General features: G+C 39.1%; 1 protein-coding gene across 3 annotated transcripts in view; it reads left to right on the top strand.

The window, feature by feature from the left end:
* Positions 1-2,021: 2,021 nt before the first annotated feature.
* Positions 2,022-21,342, top strand: part of KIF27 (kinesin family member 27) — a 93,142-nt gene continuing 73,821 nt past the window's right edge. For 2 of the 3 annotated variants that reach the window (XM_059141206.1, XM_059141207.1), the window contains exons 1-3: positions 2,022-2,146; positions 8,963-9,346; positions 20,620-20,820. In XM_059141206.1, coding sequence (XP_058997189.1) covers positions 9,049-9,346; positions 20,620-20,820 — 499 coding nt within the window. In that variant the 5' untranslated portion in view covers positions 2,022-2,146; positions 8,963-9,048. The remainder of the gene's footprint in view (positions 2,147-8,962; positions 9,347-20,619; positions 20,821-21,342) is intronic. The other variant, XM_059141208.1, reaches the window with a different exon arrangement.

Genomic DNA, 21,342 nt, shown 5'->3' on the forward strand with positions numbered 1-21,342 from the left:
TTTGACAGAGATCACAAGTAGGCAGAGAGGCAAGTAGAGAGAGAGAAGAAGGGAAGCAGGCTCCCTGCTGAGCGGAGAGCCCAATATGGGGCTCGAACCTAGGACCCTAAGATCATGACCTGAGCCAAAGGCAGAGGCTTTAATCCACTGAGCCACCCAGGCACCCCCCAACTTTTTGTAAACATGAGTTTCAGTGAGTTGATAATATTATTTTATAAATGTACCATTAATTTATCAATCCCTTCCATTGAACTTTTATGTCATTTCCAAGTTTTTGCTATTATAAATAGTATAATAAACATTCTTGCACATGATTCTTATTTTTTTTTTTAAGATTTTATTTATTTGAGAGAGAGAATGAGTGACAGAGGGGAGGGGTGGGAGGAGAGGGAAAAGCAGACTCCCTGCTGAGCAGGGAGCATCATGTGAGCTCAATTCCAGGACCCTGAGATTATTACGACCTGAGACAAAGTCAGTTGCTTAACCAACTGAGCCACCTAGGCACCCCCAGCATGTGATTCTTTATCCATGTATCTATTTATCCACAAAATAAATCAAGATATTCACAGACACATTGAAAACTATGGGGGTTTGAAGCCCAGGTGCTGAGTCTAGTTCCCTGAAGGGGGTTGTTGGGGCCACTCTCCTCCCCTTATGTGCCCACTGCCTCTGTAAGGGTTGGAGGCAAAACAAATACTGAATCTTAATTGGGCTTTTAACTTTTATCATAGAAGTGAAAATTCTCTTTGGATTTCTTCCAGTTAGGAAAAAGTAATGTAGGTCTTTCAACCAAGAGGCAGAGTGTGAACTTTGAAAAGCAGGCGATACTTGTAATTCAGTTAATAACTAAGGAGTTTCCCCCCCATCTTCATTTCTAAGTTTCATGAGAGAAGAGATGCTTTTTGAAAGTTACTTAAAAAAAAAAAAAAAAGAGGGGTGCCTGGCTGGATCCGAGGGTTAAGCCTCTGCCTTGGCTCTGGTCATGAGCTCAGGGTCCTGGAATCCAGCCCCTCATTGGGCATTCTGCTCAGCAGGGAGTGGGAATCCCCCTCCTCTCTCCCTGCTGCTCTGCCTACTTGTGATCTCTCTCTGTCAAATAAATAAATAAAATCTTTTTTTTTTTTTAAGGAAAAAAAAAATCTCTTGGAAGAAAATGCTTGGATGGTACTATTAAAAATGGAAGGCATTAAGGCATTTCAAACTAAATTGGAAAAGTTAAACACAGAATTACCATATAATCTGGCAATCCCATTCCTAAATCTGTAGCAAAAGAACTGAAAACAGATACTAAACAAATACTCGTACATGAAAATTCCTAACAGCATCATTCACATTAGTCAAAAAGTGGAAACGGCCTCCATGTCCATCAAATGATGAATTCATAAATAACACATGGTATGCCCACACAAGGGGATATTATTCAGCATAAAAAGGAATGCAATTACTGATATATGCTACAACATGGATGGACGAAGAAAAACCCTGTTTAGCAAAAGAAGCCAGACACAAAAGGTCACAAACAGTATGACTGGGTGAATCCAAAATGCCCCAAATAGGTAAATCGATACAGAGAAAGCAGACTGGTGGTTGCCAGGGTCTGTGGAAGAGGGCAAGGGGAGTGACTGCTCACCGACAAGGGAATTTCCTTTCGGGGTGGGCAAAATATTTTGGAAGCAGAGGTGATGGTTGCATAACTTTGTGGATGCCTAATATACACCTTAAAACGGTTTGATGTATGTTATACGAACTTTACTTCAATATAAAGAAATGGAATTGGCAGCTAAATACTGAAACAACGTGAGTCTTTCTCACATTCATTTTGCACACCGGTTAGTTACTCTGGTTCAGCCTTCTGAGAGGTCCGGGAGAGCTGGCTCCGTAGCCACGCCGGGAGCGGGCCTCTGTCCATGGGGCGGGGCTCGTGGGGCGGGGCTTGCCGGGACGGGCCTGGTCGGGGGCGGGGTCTGGGGCGCGGCGGAGCGCCCGGCCAGGAGGGGGCGCGTCCCGGACTGGCTTCGCCGGTTGCCCGGAGAACCCGCGACAACAAAAGGCCGGAGCGGCGGTGGGGGCGGCGGCGGCCTGGAGGAGCGAAGCTGGGTAGTCCTGCGCTGTGCTCGCCGCCGGAGACCGGGGCTTTCTCGAGCTGGTCAGTGAATGGAGGGCCGGCCTGGCGGGGCCGGGTGCGGTGTGGCGCCCGCGCTCCGGCTCGCTGTTGAGGGGAGGGGGCGCCTCCTAGGGGTGAGGGGTTCGGGGGCCGCTGCGAGATGGCTCGCGGGTGGAGGGCGGTTGGGGCGCCTGCAAAGCCGAGGACGGCGCCGGAGGGGGCTGGGGTCGGTGCTGGGAACTCCGCCGAACGGCCGGGGGGAAGTGGGGTCCCCCTGGAGGTAGAAGGGCCGGGGAATTAGGGACGCGCGGGAACGCCAGACGGAACCCCACTAAGTCAGATCCTGTTTCTGGCGCTGGTGCTTGCAGCTGCGGGAGCCGAAGAGGATGGGAAGGCCCATCCTCGTGGGCGTTTCGTTTTGTCGCCCGGCGGATGTTGAAACTTGGGTGCAACTCGAGCGCTGTAGGAGTCTCAAAGCCTCCTCCCTCAGAGGCAGGTTTCGTTGAGAAAGAACAGTGCCCAAGTTCTTTATTTGAAACACCTTTTAAATAACACCCTCGCTCCCTCCAAGTTTGCAGATCTTTGTTTTTCTACTTTACTTTCTCTATTCTCTTAGTTATTATGCATTTGGGACCTTTTCTGAGATACTTGGGATTCATTGTTCATTTGCTGGGATGTTTCTTACGGAAATATTAGCAAACCAAAATATTTAGACAACCACTACTTCTGAAAAACCACGGGCACTGGATGGCAACAGTATTTGGAGACACTTCTTTTTAGTCAGTGACATGGCGTCAGTGATCAAAGATTCTCTTGCCTTTCTCTGATTTCAAAACTCCATGGAGTATGCCTAAATATCACTAGCCAATCAGATTTCACCTTTCATTACATCTATTAGTGACATGATACATATGGTTCTGATGACTGCAATTGATCAGAATCTAAACTTTAAGTGCTGATTTAAGTACTGAATTTTTTAATACTTAAATTCTTGGATATTAATCTTTGGCAAGCCATAGATTTAGGGCCCTTATTTATTAAAATAAAGAGATAGAATTTCTTTTGTGCTTGTAGCAAAACTTTCCCATTGTAAAAACCTAGACAGTGAAAATATCCCAATTACACTGCACCTTTTATTAGCAGTTTTTTTGGAAATACTTAGGTTTGGCTTAACACAGACCATGACTTCTGTTTTAATGTGATGGTATAAATTTTAAAAAAATCTATATAATAAAAACTTCAAATGTAGATATTTAGAGACATTTGGAAGAAACATCTCATACAGCATCCTTATGGTTTATTTGGAAAGTTTTCCAGTACCAAGTAATCATGGAGTCCTTTAGGATCCAAGAAAAGATATATTGTACATATGAGTATTTTTTCACAACTGATTTTAACTAGAATGGTTAAAAACTGCCAAGGTAGGTACATCTTTTTATTGTGGCCATTAAATACAGCATGTTGACTCTCTTTTGGGGTTTTGCAGCCCAAGGGAGCTGATATTTTTTTACTCTCAGTGGGCTTTTAGTAGAGTGATGTATTTGTTATTGTGATCCTTTTCAGACTATCCACTCACAGAATTATAATGCACAGTACTGCTGCAGAGTTTTTTAAAGGCTAGTGAATATTAAATATGTCTTTATTAACATTTCCATAGCAAGTAGAGCTGAAGATGTCATTTTAGTCTATTAATAGTCTACTAGGTTAATAGTCTGCTACTAGTTAATAGTCTACTACTAGTAGTCTACTAGGTTACTTAATGAGAGTTGTTGGGTCAAATGATAAGTATGTTTTAACTTTCTGAGGAACTGCCAGACTCTTTTCCAAAGTTGAGTGCATCATTTTATGTTTCCCTCTGGAGTATGTGAAGGTTCCTTCCATATTCTGTATGTTCTCACTGACACTTGTTTTTGTCATTTAAAAAAAAATTATTTTTGGCGGTGCCTGGGTGGCTCAGAGGGTTAAAGCCTCTGCCTTCAGCTCAGGTCATGGTTCCAGGATCCTGGGATCAAATCCCACATCAGGCTCTCTGCTCAACAGGAGCCTGCTTCTTCCTCTCCCTCTGCCTGCCATTTCCTCTGTTTGTGCTCTCTCTCTGTCAAATAAATAAATAAAATCTTTTTAAAAATTAATTATTTGGGGCCCCTGGGTGGCTCAGTGGGTTAAGCCGCTGCCTTCAGCTCAGGTCATGATCTCAGGGACCTGGGATCAAGCCCCGCATCGGGCTCTCTGCTCAGCGGGGAGCCTGCTTCCCTCTCTCTCTCTTTCTGCCTCTCTGTCTACTTGTGATCTCTCTCTGTCAAATAAATAAATAAAATATTTTTTAAAAATTTATTTATTTATTTATTTGAAAGAGTGTGGGAGAGGGAGAGCACAAGCATGAGGGAGGAACAGAGGGAGAGGGAGAAGCAGGCTCCCTGCTGAGCAGGGAGGCCTATGAGGGGCTGGATCCTGGGACTCCAGGATTGTGACCTAAACTGAACGCAGATGCCCAAGCAGTTGAGCCACCCAGGTGCCCCTCACCAACATGTATTTTGATCTGTTCAAAAATTTTTTGAGGGGCGCCTGGGTGGCTCAGTGGGTTAAAGCCTCTGCCTCCAGCTCAGGTCATGATCCCAGAGTTCTGGGATCGAGCCGCACATCGGGCTCTCTGCTCAGCAGGGAGCCTGCTTCCTCCTCTCTCTCTGCCTGCCTCTCTGCCTTCTTGTGATCTCTGTCTGTCAAATAAATAAAATCTTTAAAAAAAAAAATTTTTTTTTGATACATTAATATCCATTTTTTAAAAAATTGAAGTGCATTAGACATAACACCGTTCTGTTAGTTTCTGGTGTACAGACAAGTGTATGTGGTATACTATGCTCACCACAATGCAGCTATCATCTGTCACCATTCAGTGCTATTACAATATCATTGACTCTATGCTATAATTTTTATCCCTTGACTCATTCATTTCATAACTGGAAGGCTGTACTCCCACTCTCCTTCACCCATCTTGCCCATTTCTCCAACCTGCTACCGTCTGGCCACCATCAGATCTCTGTATTTATGTGTCTGATTCTGCTTTTTATTAGTTTGTTTTGTTTTGTAGATTCCACATATAAGGGAAGTTATATGGGGCACACCTGGCTGGCTCAGTCCATTGAGTATATAATCCTTAGTCTCATATGTGAGATTTGAGCCCCACATTGGGTGCAGAGATTACTTAAAAATAAATACATAAATAAATATTAAACAGAAAGGAAAAAATTATATAGTATTTGTCTCTCTCTGTCTGACTTGTTTCACTTAGCATAATACCCTCTAGGTCCATCCATGTTTTGCAAATGGCAAGATTTCATTCATTTTTATGGCTGAGTAATATTCCATTGCATATATATACACCACATCTTCTTTATCCATTCACTTATTGATGGATGCTTGGGTTGCCTCCATATCTAGGCTCTTGTAAATAATGATAGTAAACATAGTGGTACATACATCTTTTTGAATTAGTGTTTTTGTATTCGTTGGTAAAATACCCAGTAGTACAATTAGAGAATCATAGGTTAGTTCTGTTTTTAATGTTTTGAGGAAGCTCCATACCGTTTTCCAGAGTGGCTGCACTAGTTCACATTCCCACCGATCATGGTTGAGGGTTCCTTTTTCTCCATTCTTGCAAACACTTGTTATTTCTTGTCTTTTTTTTTTTTTATAATTTTAAAAATTTTTTTATAAACATATAATGTATTATTAGCCCCAGGGGTACAGCAACCCTCAGTTTGTTTTGTGAGATTAAGAGTCTCTTATGGTTTGTCTTCCTCCTGATCCCATCTTGTGTCATTTATTCTTTTCCTACCCCCCAAATCCCCCAAATTGCAACTCCATTTCCTCATATCAGGGAGGGCATATGATAGTTGTCTTTCTCTGATTGACTTATGTCACTAAGCATGATACCCTCTAGTTCCATCCACATCGTCACAAATGGCAAGATTTCCTTTCTTTTGATGGCTGCATAGTATTCCATTCTGTATATATACCACATCTTCTTTATCCATTCATCTGTTGATGGACATCTAGGTTCTTTCCATAGTTTGGCTATTGTGGACATTGCTGCTATAAACATTTGGGTGCATGTGCCCCTTCAGATCACTATGTTTGTATCTTTAGGGTAAATACCCATTGGTGCAATTGCTGGGTCATAGGGTAGCTCTATTTTCAGCTTTTTGAGGAACCTCCATGCTGTTTTCCAGAGGCTGCACCAGCTTGCATTCCCACCAACATTGTAGGAGGGTTCCCCTTTCTCTACATCCTTGCCAACATCTGTCATTTCCTGACTTGTTAATTTTAGCCATTCTGACTGGTGTGTGGTTTTGATTTGTATTTCCCTGATGCCGAGTGATGTGGAGCACTTTTTCATGTGTCTGTTGGCCATCTGGATGTCTTCTTTGCTATTTCTTGTCTTTTTGATTCTAGCCATTCTGACAGGTGTGAAGTGATACCTCATTGTAGGTTTGATTCTATTTCCCTGCTGGCTGATGATGTTGAGTATCTTTGACTGTGCTTATTAGCCATTTTTCATATCTTTGAGGAACAAAACTTTTAAATTTGATTAAATCCATTTCATCTGTTCATCTTTGTAAAGCTTATTGCTTTTGCTTTTGGTGTTTTACTTGAGAAACCATTGCCAAACCCAAGGTTATCAAGAGTTACCCCTATATTTTCTTCTAAGAATATTATGAGTTTTAGCTCTTATGGTTAGGCAAACGATTTTGAATCAACTTTTGTATATGATGTGAAGCAGGAGTCCAATTTCATTCTTATGCATGTGGATATCCAGTTGTGTTAACCATTTGTTGAAGAGTCTGTTCTTTCCCCATTGAATTGTCTTGGCACTCTTGTCAAGAATCATTTGCCCATAAATATATGAGGATTTATTGGGACACCTGGGTGGTTTATTTGGTTAAGCATCTGCTTTCGGCTCAGGTCACAGTCCTGCATCGGGCTTCTTGCTTGACAGGGAGTCTGCTTCTCCCTCTGCCTGCCACTCCCCCTGCTTGTAATCTCTCCTTTTCTCTCTCTCTCTGACAAATAAATAAAATCTTTCAAAAAAGTATGAGGATTTATTTCTGGATTCTCAGTTCTTTTCCATTGATCTTTAAGTTTGTCTTATACCAGTACCACACTGTCTTGATTTCTGTTGTTTAGTTTTGGAACTGGGGAAGTGTGTCCTCTGACTTTGTTCTTTTTCAATATTATTTTAGCTCTTCTGTGTCCCTTGAATTTCCACACAAATTTTAGGATCAGTCAATAAATAAAATCTTAAAAAAAAAGAATTTTAAGATCAGCTTGTCAATTTCTGCGAAGAATTCAGCTGGGATTTTGATAGGGGTTGCATTGAATCTGTAAATAAATTTGGGGAATATCGTGATCTTTTTTTATGATTTTTTAAAAAAATATTTTATTTATTTGACAGAGATCACAAGTAGGCAGAGAGACAGGCAGAGAGAGAGGGAAACAGACTCCCCGCTGAGCAGAGAGCCCGATGGAGGGCTCTATCTGCAGGGCCCTGACATCATGATCTGAGCCAAAGGCAGAGGCTTAACCCACTGAGCCACCCAGGTGCCCCATGGAATATTGTGATCTTAACAGTGTTAAGTCTTTCAACCCATAAACATGAGGTGTTTCTCCATGTATTTAGATCTTTACTTTCTTTAACAATATTTTATAGTCTTCAGAGTATGTTTTATATGTCTTTTATTTAATTTCTTTCTAAGTATTTTATCCTTTCTGATGCTACTATAATGGAATTGTTTTCTTAATTTATTTTACAGGTTCATTGTAAGTATTGACACCAATTTAATTTTTTTAAAGATTTTATTTATTTGTGACAGAGAGAGATAGTGAGAGAGGGAATACAAACACTGGGGAGCCGAAGAGGGAGAAGCAGACTCCCGGCTGAGCAGGGAGCCCATGTGGGACTCAGTCTCAGGACACTGGGATCATGATCTGAACTGAAGGCAGATGCTCAACGATTGAGCCACCCAGGCGCCCTGACACCAATTTAATTTTTTTTTTTAACCAATTTAATTTTTAATGTATTAATTCTACCAGCGATTTTCAGAAACGAGTGCAACATAAGTAGGAGTGGAAAAGCCATTTTTCAGTTAGTTTTGATTATTTTTGAAAAGAAATTATTTAAAGTTATATTATAGAAACTCTTAAAACTATTTTCCTGGATTTATTTCTAATATTTGTGGCAAAGAGATATAGCTATAAAATCTAATAAAGGGTTTGCTTTCAACACAAGTGTACAGTTACTCAGTAATTTCCTTGCCTTAATTTTTTTTTTTAAAGATTTTATTTATTTATTTGTCAGAGAGAGAGAGCAAGAGCAAGCACAGGCAGAGTGGCAGGCAGAGTCAGAGGGAGAAGCAGGCTCCCTGCGGAGCAAGGAGCCCGATGTGGGACTCGATCCCAGGATGCTGGGATCATGACCTGAGCCGAAGGCAGCTGCTTAACCAACTGAGCCACCCAGGCGTCCCGTTGCCTTAATTTTTTTAAGTCCCTGGTTATTCAATATTTAGATTAGTGAACTGGGAAACATATTACTGCTACAGAAAGAATGGCATGATGGAATCCCATGCTTCATCATTTACCAACTCATGGACCTTACCCTTTAGACTGTTTTGCAGCAAATCCAGACATTTCATATCATTTCATCTGTGAATTATAGGTATATTTTTGTTAAGACATGTTTACTTGTTTTAATTACCTCATATTGGAATAAAACGTGCTTTAATTGACTTTGTTTTGGAAGATGGTTAGTTTATTAGGATAGAGAAGTCCATAATTGAATTTTGTTTTTATTTTGATACACAGGAGTCCAGATCTTACATAAAATGGATAATTCTCACAGTAGATACTGAATATTAAGTAGAAAGTTATTTAGTAAAATCTAAGCTGCTATGGAAGAAATACCAGTAAAAGTTGCTGTAAGAATCCGACCTCTGCTGTGCAAAGAAGTTCTTCATAATCATCAAGCTTGTGTGAGAGTTATTCCAAACACCCAGCAAATTATCATTGGGAGAGATAGAGTCTTTACTTTTGATTTTGTTTTTGGCAAAAATTCCACTCAAGATGAAGTTTATAATACATGTATAAAGCCACTAGTATTGTCTCTCATTGAGGGCTATAATGCAACTGTTTTTGCCTACGGACAAACTGGATCTGGGAAGACCTACACCATTGGAGGAGGCCATGTTGGTAAGATTCTCATATTCTTTGACTTTTGTTTGAGATGCTGGAATAAACCTAAAATATGACTATTTGAAACATAGAAGGTGCTCAGCATATTAATTGAATGAAATAATATATAATCCTATATTATATCCTGTATATATCCTGTATAATCTTTGAATCAAGTATAAGATCATCATCTTTGAAAGATGTATTTTTAAATGTTGAAGTTTCATTCAACAATTTAATTTGTGATTATATTTGATTAAGGAAACAAGTTTAATACAGTGTTTGTTGTTCAGCCCTTTGCCATTTTTCCCCCAGTTTTATTGAGATACAGTTGACCTACGACTTTGTATTAGTCCAAGGTGTACATATAATGATTTGGTATACGTAGATATTACAAAATGATTACCACAGTAGGTTTAGTTAATACCAGTCACATCACAGTTACAAATCTTTTCTTGTGATAAGAACTTCTAAAAAAGATTTATTTATTATTTATTTGGGGGAGAGAGAGCACAAGCAGGGTGAAGGGCAGAGGGAGAAATAGGGTTCCCACCAAGCAGGGAGCTTGATGCAAGGGCCTGATCCCTGGACCCTACAATCATGTCCGTGGATGCTTAACCGGCTGAGCCACCCAGGTGCCCAAGAACTTTTAAGATCTAATCTTTTAACAGCTTTCAAGTACACAATACAGTATTAGTAACTACAGTCACCATGCTGTACATTACATCCTCAGAGCGTACTTATAACTGTTTTTATGTTTTGACTACCTTCACCCATTTCCACCACTCCCTGCCTCTGACAGCCCTTTGTAAAGTAGAAATAAATGAGTTAACATGACCAGATTTTGATCTTTTAACATAGTCCACTTGTAAATATCAAGAGTCCTGCAACCAGAACTTCCAAGAATTTATTCAATAAGAAGAATTTATTATGTGGTTTAAGGGTCTTTCTTCCCCATTTTTTTTTAAAGATTTTATTTATTTATTTGACAGAGATCACAAGTAGGCAGAGAGGCAGGCAGAGAGAGAGGGAGGAAAGCAGGCTCCCCGCCGAGCAGAGAACCCGATATGGGGCTCGATCCCAGGACCCTAAGATCATGACCTGAGCCGAAGGCAGAGGCTTAACCCACTGAGCCACCCAGGCACCCTTTTTTCCCCATTTTTAAGTTAAATTTTTATTTTGCTTTTTCCGCTTTATCGAGGTACAATTGGTAAATAAAATGGTACAATATTTAAAGTGTACATCGTCATGATTTGATGAATGTATATGTTGTCAAAGGATTCCTCCAATCTAGTTAACACATCCATCACCTCACGTGTAAATACAGATTTCTATTTATTTTTAAAGACTTTATTTATTTGAGAGAGAGAAGCACAGGTCGGGTGAGGGGCAGAGGGAGAAGCAGACTCCCTGCTGAGCAGGGAGCCCAACGTGGAGCTCCATCCCAGAACCCTGGGATCGTGACCTGAGCTGAAGGCAGACGCACCACCGAATGAGCCACCCCGGCACCCCTGGATTTCTATTTTAAATACTAAATATTTTAGGCTATAGTTTCTCCTGCTTAGGATTTCCTGTAGAGCTGGAAGGAAACTTGAGAATCATTTTTCTTTGTTTATAACTGTGGAGCTCCGGCTATGGCGTGATCAGTGAAGGACTTATTCAGTTAGAGGGCTAGTGACAGCTGGGATTGAAAGCTGGGTCCTCTGTTGAGGTTGCTTACTGTATTGGTATTTTTCTACTAAAGACAAACTTCTGAGTATTATACATATATATGTATTATTATCTAACATTATTGCTAGTATTCTGTATATGTGTAATGACTCTCAATGTATTTTCTACTTTCATGCTCTTCAAATATGGAATATGTGATTTTCAGAAACATTTCTCATTGCATGTAGGGATTGGATGGGAGAGTTGGAGGCTGGCTGTGTGGTTTGAGGAGGCCCTGATTGCAAAGACTAAATGGAAGGTCCATAAGTACCCAATATCCCCCATGCCCCTCACGACCATTTTTTAGAATCAGCGTTATGAAGGATTTGGGATATTAAAGATACTAGATTATTTTAGGGTCTCAAAATAAAAATTCAATTTTTCTACTAGAAGTTGTGTTTTTTTTTTAGGATCATAGCTTCTTTTTTTTTAATTAATTAATTTTTTTTTAAAAGATTTTATTTATTTATTTGACAGAGAAAGATCACAAGCAGGCAGAGAAGCAGGCAGAGAGAGAGGAAGGGAAGCAGGCCCCCTGCTGAGCAGAGAGCCCCATGCGGGACTCCATCCCAGGACCCCAAGATCATGACCCGAGCCGAAGGCAGTGGCTTAACCCACTGAGCCACCCAGGCGCCCCCATAGCTTCTTTTTTTAATGGAAAAATGTTTTATGATCCTTAAGACTCAGTATGTTCTTTTACTAGTGAGAGTTATAAAATGCTTAGAGCTTGGTTACTTAATTATAGCTATATTGCTTTTATTAAGAAACCATACATACAATTTTAATACCTTAAGTGAAAAAGTTATTGTTTACCTATTATCCTAGAATATTTTAACTGCTCTAAAATACTTTATACTTGAGAACACCATGAGAAGCAATTTTTTACTTTTTTCCTCTAGCTTTTTATTCTTTTTTAAAAAATCATTTTATGGGGCGCCTGGGTGGTTCAGTGGTTTGGGCTGATGCCTTCGGCTCGGGTCATGATCTCAGGGTCTTGGGATTGAGGCCTGCTTCCCTCCCTCTCTCTCTCTCTCTGCCTGCCTCTCTGCCTACTTGTGATCTCTGTCTGTCAAATAAATAAATAAATAAATAATCATTTTATATTTTTTCATCATGATAACTTTGCTCTTTAATCCCCATCCCCTATTTCCCCATTACCGCATTCACCTTCCATCCATTAACCATCCATTTATTCTCCTTAGTTAAGAGCCTGTTTCATTTGTCTCTTTCTTTCTTTTTCTTTTTTTCCTTTGCTTGTTTGTTTTGTTCCTTAAATTCTGCATATGAGTGAAATCATATGGTATCTGCCATTCTATGACTGACTTATCCTGCTCAGTATTATATTCTGTAGCTCTGTCCGTGTCTTTGCAAATGGAAAGATTTCATTCTTTTTTATGGCTGAATAATTCTGTCGTGTGTGTGTGTGTGTGTGTGTGTGTGTGTGCGCGCGCGCGCGCTACATCTTCTTTATCCATTTATCTATTGATGGACACTTCGGTTGCTCTCATAGTTTGGGTAAATATCCAGTAGTGCAATTACTAGATCAGAGGGTAGTTCTCTTTTTAAAGTTTTGAAGAACCTCCATATTCTTCCTTCGTGCCTACACCGTATGCATTCCCACCAATAGTGCAAGAAGGTTCCTTTTTCTCCATATCTTTGCCAATACCTGCTGTTTTTTGTGTTGTTGATGTTAGCCATTCTGACAGGTGTGAGGTGGTATCTCATTGTAGTCTTGATTTGGTTTTCCATGATGACGACGTTGAGCATCTTTTCTTGGGTCTGTTGGCCACCTGAATATCTCCTTTGGAGAAATGTCTGTTCATGTCTTCTGCCCATTTTTGGATTGGATTATTTGTCTTTGGGTGTTGAGTTGTATCAGTTCTTTATATATTTTTGGATACTAACCCTTTATTGGTGTTATTTGCAAATAGTTTTTCCTATTCAGTAGGCTGCCTTTTAGTTTTGTTGATTATTTCCTCAGCTGTGCAGAAGCTTTTTATTACTTTGGCTTTTGTTTCCTTAGCCTCAGGAGACATATCTAAAAAATGTTGCTACAGCTGATGTCAGAGAGATTATTGCCTGTGCTCTTTTCAAGGGTTTTTATGATTTCAGGTCTCACATTTAGGTCTTCAATCCATTTTTAATTTATTTTTGTGTATTGTAGAAGAGGGTGTTCCGGTTTCATTCTTTTGCATGCAGCTGTCTGATTTTCCCAACGCCATTTGTTGAAGAGATTGTCTTTTTCACATTGTATAATCATTCTTCCTTTGCCTAAGATTAATTGACCATATAATTATGGGTTTATTTCTGGGTTTTCTGTTCTGTTCTATTTGTGTGTCTGTGTCTGTGTCTGTTTTTATGCCAGTGCCATACTGTTTTGATTACTGCAGTTTTTTTACATTTAAATTCAATTAATTAACATATGATGTATTATTTGTTTCTGGGGTACAGGTCTGTGAGTCATCAGTCTTATACCCAGTGCTCATTACAACACGTACCCTCCCCAATGTCCATCACCCCATCATCCCAGCCCTCCACCCCCACCCCACCCCTCCAGCAACCCTCAGTTTGTTTCCTATAATTAAGAGTCCTATGGTTTGTCTCCCTCTCTGGTTTCATCTTGTTTTGTTTTTTCCTCTCTTCCTGTATGATCCTCTGCCCCGTTTCTTAAATGGCAAGATTTCATTTTTTGAAGGCTGCAATATATATATATATATATATATATATATATATATATATATATATATATGTCTTCTTGATCCATCCATCTGTTGGTGGACATCTGGGGTTTTCCCAAAGTTTGGCTCTTGTGGACATTGCTGCTATAAATATTGGGGTGCAGGTGAGCCTTCAGATCACTATATTTGTATCTTTGGGGTAAATTCCCAGTAGTGCAATTGCTGGGTCGTAGGTTAGCTCAATTTTCAACTTTGGAGGAACCGCCATACTGTTTTCCAGAGTGGCTGCACCAGCTTGCATTCCCACCAACAGTGTAGGAGGGTTCCCCTTTCTCCACATCCTAGCCAGCATCTGTCCTTTCCTGACTTGTTAATTTTAGCCATTAGTGTAAGGGGATATCATCTCATTGTGGCTTTGATTTGTATTTCCCTGATGCTGAGTGATGTTGAGCATCTTTTCATGGGTCTGTTGGCCACCTGGATACCTTTGGAGAAATGTCTGTTCATGTTCTTCTGCCTATTTTTTTTTTTAAAGATTTTATTTATTTATTTGACAGAGATCACAAGCAGGCAGAGAGGCAGGCAGAGAGCCCGATGTGGGGCTCGATCCCAGGACTCTGAGATCATGACCTGAGCCGAAGGCAGCGGCTTAACCCACTGAGCCACCCAGGCGCCCCGCTTCTGCCTATTTTTTGATTGGGTTATTTGTTCTTTGGGTATTGCGTTTGGGAAGTTCTTTTCTTTTTTATAAGGTTTTATTTATTTGAGAGAGAGAGAGAGAGAGAATAAGAGAAAGCATGAGAGGAGAGAGGTCAGAGTCTGGAGAAGCAGACTCCCTGCTGAGCGAAGATCCGGATATGGAACTCAATCCCAGGACTCCAGGATCATGACCTGAGCCGAAGGCAGTCGCTTAACCAACTGAGCCACCCAGGCGCCCTGTTAAGTTCTTTATAGATTTTGGATACTAGCCCTTTATCTGATATGTCATTTGCAAATATCTTTTCCCATTCTGTCAGTTGTTTTTTGGTTTTGTTGACTGTTTTCCTTTGCTGTGCAAAAACTTTTTATCTTTCTTCCCCCTCTCCCCAAAAGCTTTTGATCTTGATGAAGTTCCAATAGATCATTTTTGCCTTTGTTTCCCTTGCCTTTGGAAACATGTCTAGTAAGAAGCTGCTCTGACTAAGGTCAAAGAGGTTGACGCCTGTGTTCTCCTCTAGGATTTTGATCGATTCCTCTCTCACATTCAGGTCTTTCATCCATTTTGAGTCATTTTTCTGTATGGTGTAAGGAAGTGATCCAGTTTTGTTCTTCTGCATGTGATTATCCAGTTTTCCCAACAGTGTTTGTTGTTGAAGACACTGTTTTTTTTTTGTTTGTTTGTTTTTTAAGATTTTATTTATTCATTTGACAGAGATCACAAGTAGACAGAGAGGCAGACAGGGAGGTGGGGGGAAACAGTCTTCCTGCTGAGCAGAGAGCCTGATGTGGGTCTCGATCCCAGGAACCTGAGATCATGACCTGAGTGGAAGGCAGAGACTTAACCCACTGGGCCACCCAGGCTTCCCGAAGAGACTGTCTTTTTTCCATCAGATATTCTTTCCTGCTTTGTCAAAGATTAGTTGACCATAAAGTTGAGGGTCCATTTCTGGGTTCTTTATTCTGTTCCATTGATCTATGTGTGTGTTTTTGTGCCAGTACCACACTGTCTTGATGGTGACAGCTTCGTAATAGAGCTTGAAGTCCGAAACTGTGATGCTACCAGCTTTGGTTTTCTTTTGCAACATTTCTGTGGCTATTCAGGGTCTTTTCTGGTTCCATATAAATTTTAGGATTATTTGTTCTAGTTCTGTGAAAAAAGTTGATGGTATTTTGATCAGGGATTGTATTAAATGTGTAGGTTGCTTTAGGTAGCATAGACATTTTCACAATATTTGTTCTTCCAATCCATAAGCCTGGAACTTTTTCCATTTCTTTGTGTCTTCCTCAATTTCTTTCATGAGTCTCTATAGTTTTCTGAGTACAGATTCTTTGCCTCTTTGGTTAGGTTTATTCCTAGGTATCTTACGGTTTTGGGTGCAACTGTAAATGGAACTGACTCCTTAATTTCTCTTCTGTCTTGTTATTGGTGTATAGAAATGCAGCTGATTTCGGTGCATTGATTTTATATCCTGACATGTCACTGAATTTCTGTATGAGTTCTGGCAGTTTGGGGTGGAGTCTTTTCGGTTTTCCATGTAAAACGTCATATCATTTGCAAAGAGTGGGAGTTTGACTTCTTTGCTGATTCAGATGCCTTTAATTCTTTTTGTTGTCTCACTCCTGAGGCTAAGACTTTTAGTACTATGTTGGACAGTATTGGTGGTAGTGGACAGCTCTGCTGTCTTCCTTACCTAAGAGGAAAAGCTCTCAGTTTTTCCCCAGATTGCTGAAATTTTTTAATATAACTTGAATATAACTGGAATTGTGATACCCTAGAGTTTTGTTTTTCTTTCTCAAGACTGCTTTGGCTCTTCAGGGTCTTTTGTGGTTCCATACAAATTTTAGAATTGTTTTTTCTAGTTCCGTGAAAAATGCTGGTGGTATTTTGATAGTATTGCATTGAATGTGTAGATTGCTTTTGGTAATGTGGGTATTTTAACAGTATTTCTTCTTTCAGTCCATAAGCATGGAGTGTCTTTCCATTTCTTTGTGTCATCTTCAGTTTCTTTCATCAGTGTTTTATAATTTTCAGAGTATAGGTCTTTCCCCTCTTTGGTTAAGTTTATTCTTAGATATTTTATTGGTTTTGGTGGGATTTTAAATGGGATTTTTAAATGGGATTATTTAATTTTTTTCCTGCTGCTTCATAATTAGTGCATAGGAATGCAACAGATTTCTGAACATTGATTTTGTATCCTGAGGCTTTACTGAATTCATTTATCTGTTTTAGTAATTTTTTTGTACAATCTTTAGGGTTTTCTATATATGGTATCATGTTGTCTGCAAATAGTGAGAGTTTTACTTTTTCCTTATCAGTTTGGATGCCCTTTTTTTCTTTATGTTGTCTAATTGCTGAGGCTAGGACTTGTAGTACTATGTTGAAAAAAGTAGTGAGAATGGACATCCTTGTTTTATTCCTGACCCTAGGGGGAAAACTCTCAGTTTTTCACTGTTGACTATGATGTTGGCTGTGGGCTTTTCATAGATGGCTTTTATTATGTTGACATATATTCCTTCTGGACCTACTTTGCAGAAGGTTTTTTTTTTTTTTTTTTTAAATCATGAATGGATGTTACACTTTGTCAAATGCTTTTTCTGCATTTATTGAATGAGCCTGTGGTTTTATCCTTACTGTTATTTATTTATTTATTTAAAAGATTTTATTTATTTATTTGACAGAAATCACAAGTAGGCAGAGAGGCAGGCAGAGAGAAAGGAAGGGAAGCAGGCCCCCTGCGGAGCAGAGACCCCCGAAGCGGGGCTCGATCCCAGGATCCTGAGATCATGACCTGAGCCGAAGGCAGTGGCTTAACCCACTGAGCCACCCAGGTGCCCCTGTTATTTTTTTTTTTTTAAGATTTTATTTGCTTATTTGTCAGAGAGAAAGAGAGCACGCAAGCACAAGCAAGGAGAGAGGCAGGCAGAGGGAGAAGCAGGATCCCAGGACCCTAGAATTATGAGCTGAGCCGAAGGCAGTTGCTTAACCAACAGAGCCACTCAGGTGTCCCTATCCTTTCTGTTATTGATATGATGTATGACATTGATAGTTTTGCAAATATTAAAGAACACTGGGATTGTGGGATAAATCCCACTTGATGGTGGTATGATTTTTTAAATTTTATCATTGGATTCAATTGACTAGTCTTTTGTTGAGGATTTTTTGCATCTATATTCATGAGAGATATTGGCCTTTAGTTCTCTTTTTGGGGGGGTGTCTTTATCTGGTTTTGCTATCAGGGTGATACTGGCTTTAAAGCTTGAATTTGGAAGTTTTCTTTCCTCTTGTATTTTGGTTTTTTTGAATGGTTTGGGAAGAGTGGGTATTAACTTTTTTCCGAAGATTTCTTTATTCATTTTAGAGAGAGAATGAGAGCGAGAGAGAGAGGGAGACAAGCAGACTCTGTTGGGTGGAGAGCCTGATACCCTAAGATCATGACCTGAGCTGAAATTAAGAGCCAGATGCTTAACCAACTGAGCCACCCAGGTGCCCTGAGAAGAATGGGTATTAACTCTTGAAATGTTTGGTCGAATTCTTCTGTGAAGCCGTTTAGTCCTGCATTTTTGTTTTTTGTGAGTTTTTGGCTTACTGATTCAATTTCATTGCTAGTGATTGGTCTGTTCAAATTTTCTATTGCTTCCTGTTTTGGTTTTGGTAGGTTATATGTTTCTAGGAATTTATCCATTCCTTCTAAGTTGTCCAGTTTGTTGTCATACAGGTTTTCATAGTATTCTGTTATGTTTGTTTGTCTATCTGTGGTGTTGTTTCTTATTTCTCCCTTTCCATTAGAAATTTTATATGGGTCTCTCTCTAGATGTTTTTCTAGGCATTTTAGAAATACACATGTAGTTTTTTTTCTTGTTTTATTTGTTTAATGAATTATTATACCTCTGATTCTATAACTTTATTTTTGCATTTGACAATATAAAATATTCCATTACTTCCTGTATAGGTCATAGAATTTCATCTCATTTTTTGGACTATATAATATTCCATAGTTTGAATGGATCATAGTTCCTCCATTCCAGTATTAATAGACATTTATTTAGGTTATTTATGATTTATACTATCATAAAAAAGTTGCAGTATATATCTTTGTATATTTAACTTTGCACCATGTGTTAGTATTTGTATAAAACAGATAAAAGAAGTGGATTTTTTTAGTTAAAGTGAATGCACATTTAAAGGGAAATAGATACTGACAAATCAGCTTCCAAATTCCTGTAATTCCTACCACCAATATATGAAAGCCATTTGCTTGTATCCTTGTCACTTATTGGATATTATAAATCCAAAATATTTTTTTGGTCATCTGATAGGTGAAAAATTATACTTTGTTGTTTGAAGTTACATTTCTTGGTATATTGGTGAAATCGTTAAGCATTTTTTAATTTCCCAGGCTTTTAAGGACTCCCAGTTCTTGATCAATCATCTGCTGTTTGATTTTTTAATAATTCTGGTTTTTTTTCTCCAATAAATAATTTGTCAAGCATTTGTAGTGTGTCTGGGGTACCATGCTAGGCACTGTGGCAGAATAATAATCTCTTATTTTTCAATATGGTGCTTATTTACTAATATTCATTTTCCTACTTCTCAGAACCTTGGATTTACTGACTTGTACCAGGCATACATTCTCTAGAAACACTTGTGTGTTCTATAAATAACATAATAGCTAAATAATGGCTGTTGAGATATGAAACTTTACAAGTTCTCTCTCTTGAAACAGTCTGTCTCAGGAATGTAAGTATAACATTGAAAAGTGTGATATTTAGCTTACTGAAATACATATTGAAACTTTATTATATTATTTGAAAATCAGCATTCTGGTAAGTTTTTTTAAATTACTGTGCTTTGTTATCTGTTGACATAGGGAATGAATGAGCTATTTCAAATCAGCCTTACATTCTGGCTAATCTACAAAACATGTTTTGCACTGTAATTTATACATAATGCTGTTGGCTAGTTCTTGGAAACTCTCAAAAAGGGATCTTTAGGGGCGCCTGGGTGGCTCAGTGGGTTAAGCCGCTGCCTTCGGCTCAGGTCATGATCTCAGGGTCCTGGGATCGAGTCCCACATCGGGCTCTCTGCTCAGCAGGGAGCCTGCTTCCTCCTCTCTCTCTGCCTGCCTCTCTGCCTGCTTGTGATCTCTCTCTGTCAAATAAATAAATAAAATCTTTAAAAAAAAAAAAAAAAAAAAAGGGATCTTTAGGGTTGCCTGGGGGGCTCAGTGGGTGAAGTGACCAACTCTTGATTTCTGCTCAGATCATGATCTCAGGGTCCTGGGATCCTCTTGGATCCACACTCAGGTGGGAGTCTCTCCCCACTTGCACATACACACGGATTCTCTTTAAAACAATTTTTTGGGGGTATGATTCCATTTTATTTATTCTTTTTTATGACATGTTAGTCACCATACAGTACATCATTAGTTTTTGATGTAGTGTTCTATGATTCAGTGTTTGTGTATGACACACACTGTCTCTAAAATAAGTAAAATAAATCTTTTAAAAAAGGAAAGAATCTTCAATCTTCATTTTTTCCTTTGTATTAGAAAAACCTGTAGCTTCCTTTACTTGCCACATGATGGCAGTCTTGCATCTTAAATTAGGTGAAAGGCAGTCCAAGTTAATAGAGAGGTTCAGATTTTCAGGATTCTGCCCAAGATCTAAACATTGGTAATTTTCAACCTGGAAGCTGTTTTTAAGGTTCATTTGAAAGCCAGCTTTTTGTATCTTGGAATGTATTTCCCATGGAACGATGCTACAAATGGTGGGTAGGTTTCTAAATTGGCTTAACATATTTAACCTTAAGTCTCAATTTATTTTTCTGCTTATTTAAAATTTTTAAAACTGCTTTAAAAATTGTGGAAACTTTTACACATGAATTTTGAAGTTATGGTTTTAAAAATTTATAATATAGTTATATAAAAATATGTTGTAAATGTAGGGTTTTAGCCTTTTTTTTTTTTTAAAGATTTTATTTATTTATTTTACAGAGAGAAATCACAAGTAGATGGAGAGGCAGGCAGAGAGAGAGAGAGAGGGAAGCAGACTCCCTGCTGAGCAGAGAGCCCGATGTGGGGCTCAATCCAAGGACCCTGAGATCATGACCTGAGCCGAAGGCAGCGGCTTAACCCACTGAGCCACCCAGGCGCCCTAGCCTTTCTTATATTTTAATTTTCACATGTCCTTTCTTTAAATTTTTAGCTTCAGTTGTGGAAGGACAAAAGGGTATCATTCCTCGAGCTATCCAAGAAATATTTCAAAACATCTCTGAGAACCCTAGCATTGATTTTAGTATTAAAGTGTCTTATATCGAAGTATATAAGGAAGACCTAAGAGATCTTCTAGAATTGGAAACATCAATGAAGGATCTTCATATTCGAGAAGACGAAAAAGGAAACACAGGTAAAGTAGCCTACTTAACTGATAGCCTTCATTAGCAAATAGATGTGATTGAATTGAATTTCGGGATGTATTCCAAAGAATCTTTAAAACAGACATCGAAGCAAAATGCATTTGTTTTTACTTTAAAATTGGGTAACTTTTTGATTACCAATATCTATTAAATCACCCAGGTGAAACATAGTTCACTAAGTTAATAAGATGTAATTCAAGGTACTTATTTTCTATAATTGCCCCTGCTCTGAGTTGATCTCCAGCAAGACTTTGAAATAGGCTAAATTAGTTTTCGTGCTTTTTTTTTTTTTTTCCTCCCAGAGTTTTCCCCAGAGTGGGGATGGCTTCTTCCTTTGGTGTTTGTCCAAGTTGTTCCAAAATTCTCCTTTCTTCCTCTTTGATTTTGTCCCACCACCTCTGTCGCCTCCTCCCTCTTTCTCTCTCTCTTTTTAAAATTTGCACTGTTTACATGTTTTCTTCTCCATATTGACACTGTCCATCGTTGTGCTTCTTCTGGTCTGAATTTCTATG

The sequence above is a fragment of the Mustela lutreola genome, chromosome 12 (genome assembly GCF_030435805.1).
Source record: "Mustela lutreola isolate mMusLut2 chromosome 12, mMusLut2.pri, whole genome shotgun sequence".
Lineage (NCBI taxonomy): Eukaryota > Metazoa > Chordata > Mammalia > Carnivora > Mustelidae > Mustela > Mustela lutreola.